Below are 5,503 nucleotides of genomic sequence, written 5' to 3'. Positions count from 1 at the left end.
AGTCAGTAACAGGCATTTTCAGACCCTTGTTTCCCAGCCATCCTTGGTGACTTTCGCTCTCATTTTACACTGTGGTGACCTCATGCCTAGAAGGTGTGGCAGGAGCTGCTCAGAGGGGCCACGGGGGCTGTCGGCTCCTCTGGAGAGGAGGCCCCAAGCACGGCCTTCCACCTGGGCCCTCGCTCGCCTGGGAGGGAGTCTGGGGAGGTGGTATCTCATTGTGTTAGTTTAATTTGCATTTTCCTGATGATTAGTGATGCTGAACATCTTTTCAAATACCTGTCGGCCCTAAGTATGTTCTCTTTGGAAAAATGTTTATTCGGCCCTCTGCCCGTTTTTGAGGGTTGCTTTTTTTGCTGTGGAACTGTGAGTTCTGTCTTTCCTCTGGATGTTCCCAGTTACATGGTGTGCAGATATTTTCTCCCATTTCGTAGGCTGCCTTTTCATTCTGCTGGTTTCTTTTACTGTGGGAACTTTTTAGTTTGAGATAGTCCTATCAGCTAATTTTTACCTTTGTCCTACGTGATTTTGGTATCATGTCCCAAAAATCACTGCCAATTTTACGTCAAGGAGCTTTTTCCTGTTTTCTTCTAGGAGTTTTATAATTTCAAGTCTTACATTTAATCTCTCATCCGTTTCCAGTTAGTTTTTGTGTATGCTGGACAACGGGTCTGGTCATTCTTCTGCATGTGGCTCATCCAGTGTTCCCAGCACTACTGAAGAGGTGATCCCCTCCCCACTGTGAACGCCTGGTGTCCCTGTGGGAAATCAGCTGGCCGCACTGGGGTCTGCTTCCTCCTGGCTCTCCACTCCGTCCCCCTGCTGTGTCCGTTTTTACGCCAGCGCCATACGTGATGCTTTCGTGATGAAAGCTCTGTAGTATCACTTGAAACGGGAAGTGTGACGCCAGAACTCTGTTCTTCCTCAAGGTTGCGTTCGGGTCTTTTGTGGAAAACACAGATTATAAGAAAAATAATTACACAGATTTTAGAATTGTTTTTTCTATTTCTGTGAAAAACACCCTTGGAATTTCTATTGGAACTGTGTGGACGCTGCGGGCCGATTAGGGAGGCACGGACGTTCTGACCTCGCCCTCCCAGCCTATGGCACGGGGCGGCCACCACCTGTGTGTCATCGTGTCTCCTTCATCAGCGTCTCACGGTTCCCAGGGTGAAGCTCTTTAAACTCCTTGGTTAATTTTATTCCTAACATTTGACTCTTTTTGATGCTATCATAAATGGGATTGTTTCCTTGGGTTTCCTTTCCAGATAAACTGTTGATATAAAGTAAAGCAACTGATTTTGTTATGTTGATTTTATGCCCTGCAACCTCTGCTGAATGTGTTAGTTTTAACAGATTTTGTTTTTTTGTGGGGAACCTTCAGGTTCTTCTATGTATGTGACCATGTCATCTGCAAACACAATTTTACTTCTTTTCTGATCTGGGTGATTTTTATTTCCTTCCCTCGTCTGCTTGCTCTTGCTGGCACTCCCAGTACTTTGCTGCACAGAAGCAGTGAGACTGGGCACCCTCGCCTTGTACTGGGTCTTAGAGGAAAAGCCTTTAAGCTAACATCCCTCCCACTGATTGTGATGTTAGCTGTGGCTTTACACAAATGGCCTTTATTGTCTGAAGGAAATTTCCTTTTATTCCAATTTGTTGAGTTTCTTTTATCATGAATGGACACTGAACTTTGTCAGGTGCTTTTACTGCATCTATTGAGATGACTATGTGGTTGTCTTTCCGTCTGTTAACATGCTGTATTAACTTGCAATGTTGAACCAACCTTGCATTCCAGAGGAAAACCCTACTTGGTCATGGCATATAATCTTGATGCATTGTTCAACTGGGTTTGCTAATATTTTATTGAGGATTTTTACATCTGTGTTCATCAGAGATACTGGCCTATAGTTTTCTTTCTTGTGTCTCTGTCTGGCTTTGATATCAGATGACGCTGCTTCATAAAATGAGTTTGAAAGTGTTCCCTCTATAATTTTTTCAAGAATTTAAAAGGGACCAATATTCTACCACTCTTTGACTGGTAGAACTCAGCCATGAAGCCACCTGGTCCTGGGGTTTTCTTTTTGGGGTGCTTTTCGATTACTGCTCAATCTCATTTGTTACTGGCCTGTTCAGGCATTCTTTCTTCTTGATACAGTCTTGGTAGGTGGTGTGTTTCTAGGAACTTATCCATTCCTTCGGAGTTATCCGACGTGTCCCTATGTGATCACTCAAAATGGACCCTCACGACGCTCTTTATCTCTGAGGTGTCCACTGTGATGTCGCCTCGGTCATTTCTGATTGTGGTCATCTCCCTTAGTCCGGCTTGGGGCTTGCTGGTTTGGTACACTTTCTCAAAACCCCGGCTCAGTCTTGCTGTCTTTCCGTTGTCTTCCATTCTCTGTTTTACTTCTGTTCTGATCTTTATCATTTTCCTTCCCTCTGTCAACTTTGGGTTGAGTTCGTTGCTCTTCTGCTAGTTCCTTGAGGTATAAAGTTGTTGCTAATTTGAGATCTTTCTTAATGTAGACGTTTATGCGTGATGGTCTTCCAGTGAGGTCACAAGGGACAAGGGCAGCCCTGCCTGGTCACGAGTCTTGGGCTCTGCTGCTAGGCCCAACTGTGCTGGCTCTGGCTGCCCTAAGGTGCCACCTGGTGTGGCCATTCCCTCCGGTCCCACAGGACACGGTGGGCTCTGTGGCTGGCGCAAGCAGAGCGGCAGCAGGAACTCAAGATCACCCAGTGAAGCGGAGCCCCTCTTGTCAGTGGTCTGGGGAGCCTGGATCAGGGAACATGGGGCCACAAAAACGCCACTTGAAGCCTGGCTTCATTTTCCCTCTGTCTCTCCCACTCAGCCTCTCTCAGAAGAGCAGGCAGCTGCCCAGGAGAGGCAGAACCGGGAGAAGTGGCAATGCTACCATCTGCGAATTGCTGTTGTCATAGGGTCCGGGAGCGACGCGGTCAGGCTGGAGTCTCTGAGGGTAGCGCAAGCCTGGTGAGGAGGGGGTTTGGGATCCGGGAAGGGCGGGAGAGAGGCCGCAGGGCTGCAGCCTGACAGCGGCTGAGGGACATGCAGAGTCAAGACCGCCCCTCTTCTGTGAATCAAAAGGACGTCTGCACCCCATCTGCGAACAAAGGGCAGTGACACAAAGGCGGGCTCACCATCTCCTTCCGAGCGTGCTCGAGATCCGACACCATCTCGTGTATCTTCAGGCTGTACTGCTGCTGCTGGTCGGCGAGGCGATTTTGCAAAGATTTGTTCTCGAGAGCCAGGTAGCTGATTTCTTCATTCACAGTTGTCGAACTGTCCTGAGTCGCTGTCAATTCTTCAACAGATGACAAAATATGTCTCGCCTGAGCTAGGAGCAAAAATCAGGTATTGTTATAGCGTTTGCACTGAAAGAATGAAGTGTGAACAAAATACGTTCGATACATTCTGAACAACACACCTCAAAAGCACTAACCGGCACGGACACTGCGAAAGGGACGTGGGCACCGCTAAAGTTACCTGTGCGTGTGCTTTTCGTGACCAGCCACGGGTGGGAGGTGAAGAGCGGCTGCTCCCCAGAGAGGCAGGCCTTAGGAGAAGGCCAGGACCGGGTGGGTCGGCCGGTGCCCTGGCAGCCGCCACGCTCTCTTCAGCAGCACTGGGCACTCCTGCTCCCGGCAGGGACCTACACGCAAACCCCGCGTGGCAGCTCCACGACTGCGGACAGAGTCAAGGGCGCGGACCAGTCCCACTGCGCCGTAACAAGAGGGTGTAGTTTACAGGGTTGGCACTCATGAGCTCCAGCTTCTCAGGACACCCCAATTCCAGGAGGAGAGGCTGAGGGGCCGTAACACTCGGAGCCTCTGTTGGTGACTAGGATGGCAGATCCAGGCTGGGGCCTGGGCCTGTCAAAGAGGAGGGCTGGCAAATCCCTGCTCCCCTTGGACACTGAAAGCTGCACCCCAGGCTGAAGGAGGAAGAGAAGGCGGCACCCTGGGGACACAGCACCCTGTCTCCTACCCGGAATCTGGGTGGAGGGCTCCCCAGTGTGCTCCTGCACGAAGGCACCAAGCAGAACCTCAGCAAACCTGGCCCCGTGCGAGCTCAGACACGTGGAAAACTCGGAGGGGACGGCAGCAGCTTTGTGACCTCTCCAAATCCCCACGTGAAAACAGACACGAGAACCAACGCCTGGGAACGGCGTTTCCAATAAACCAGGCGACGAGATGCCTTCATCCCCAAGAGGCAGCAGCTGAAAAACCCAACAGCCGCAGGCCCTCATGGCCCGCCCGTCAGGGAAGCCCCCCGCCACTGTGAGGAACACTAGGGTGCTCCCCGCACACAGCGGCCAAGTGACGGCGCATGAAGAGGGTCCAGCCATGCTGCCCAGAGCAGGGACCTGTGCCTGGGTCGCACTGACCAGCTGACCGTCCCCTCCAGACTCACCTAGGAACACCTCGTTGCTGTGCAGGGACTTGCAGCCACTCCAGTACCTGTCCACCAGGTCAAGGAGCGCTTCCAGAAGTGCCACCTCCAGGGAGGCCTGCTTCCCAGGCGGCACAGCTGACTGCAATTTGGGAGATACCTGTGACAGAAACAAAACCGTGACGCTGGCTTTCACTCCTGAGACACAAAGCTTCTAACGCTGCACTTACCACACCGATGCCCTTGTCCCACAGAGACTACACCCTGGGGCCACTCGCAAACCCACAGCGGGTGATGCATGGGATTCGCCACCCCATCCCATGAACGTGGGACTGTGGCGGGCTTATGGGAGCCTGGGTGTCCACGTCTGTGGGGCAGGGTGACATCCTACACCAGAAGCGACAGCTAAAGGAAGATACGAGTGACCTAAACCACAAGCTCACAGACACCACATGTCTGCGCCCAGTCGTCACGAAACCCACAGGCACCATTCAGGGCTACAGCTGCGGGACGCCCACAGTGGCAGCTCTTGTGGGTCCCCCCGACAGTCCGAAGCAACTCCCAGCGTGTGGATGCCCCAGAGCCAGGCTCAGCCTGCAGTGGCACAGGCACTGAGAAGGCCTACGTGGAGCGAAGCCACACGCACGCACAGCTCCCCGGTCCCGAGCGCCAGTGCGCACGGCCTAGGCAGCATAGTGGGCACCCAGCCCCATGCGCTCTTTCCCTCCCCTGGGAGAGCTGCTTTACCCAGCCTGAAAATCACTGCGCAAATGGCAACGGCTCCTGCTCTCCCGCCCGCTCCCAAGAGCTTCGGGAACACTGACCACGCGTCAGGGATCTGGAGACAGACAAAAGGACGAAAAGCTTACGTCTGGCTGCCAGGCAGTGACCAGCACTGGGGACACAGAACTGGCCCCAGGTCTCTGGGAATCAGCTGCGGGCACAAGGCCAGCCAGAGCCTGCTCTCCAAGCCCGGAGCTCTTTACCGCCCGAACGTGCGGAGGGCCTTTCTACTGAGGAGCTTCTGGGACAGCCTGAGAGGCCGAGCGACAGAAGGCCTGGGCCAGGGCGAGAAAGACACTTCAGCTG

General features: G+C 52.8%; 1 protein-coding gene across 1 annotated transcript in view; it reads right to left on the bottom strand.

Moving 5' to 3' along the window:
- Nucleotides 1-5,503, bottom strand: part of CEP72 (centrosomal protein 72) — a 39,683-nt gene that overhangs the window by 10,397 nt on the left and 23,783 nt on the right. The window contains exons 8-9 of the mRNA XM_023519752.1: nt 4,436-4,574; nt 3,113-3,359 (exon numbers count right to left, since the gene is read on the bottom strand). Coding sequence (XP_023375520.1) covers nt 3,113-3,359; nt 4,436-4,574 — 386 coding nt within the window. The remainder of the gene's footprint in view (nt 1-3,112; nt 3,360-4,435; nt 4,575-5,503) is intronic.

The sequence above is a fragment of the Pteropus vampyrus genome, unplaced genomic scaffold (genome assembly GCF_000151845.1).
Source record: "Pteropus vampyrus isolate Shadow unplaced genomic scaffold, Pvam_2.0 Scaffold235, whole genome shotgun sequence".
In the NCBI taxonomy this organism is placed as follows: domain Eukaryota; kingdom Metazoa; phylum Chordata; class Mammalia; order Chiroptera; family Pteropodidae; genus Pteropus; species Pteropus vampyrus.
Note: the sequence above shows the minus strand (reverse complement) of the source record. Positions and strands in the feature narration are given on the sequence as shown.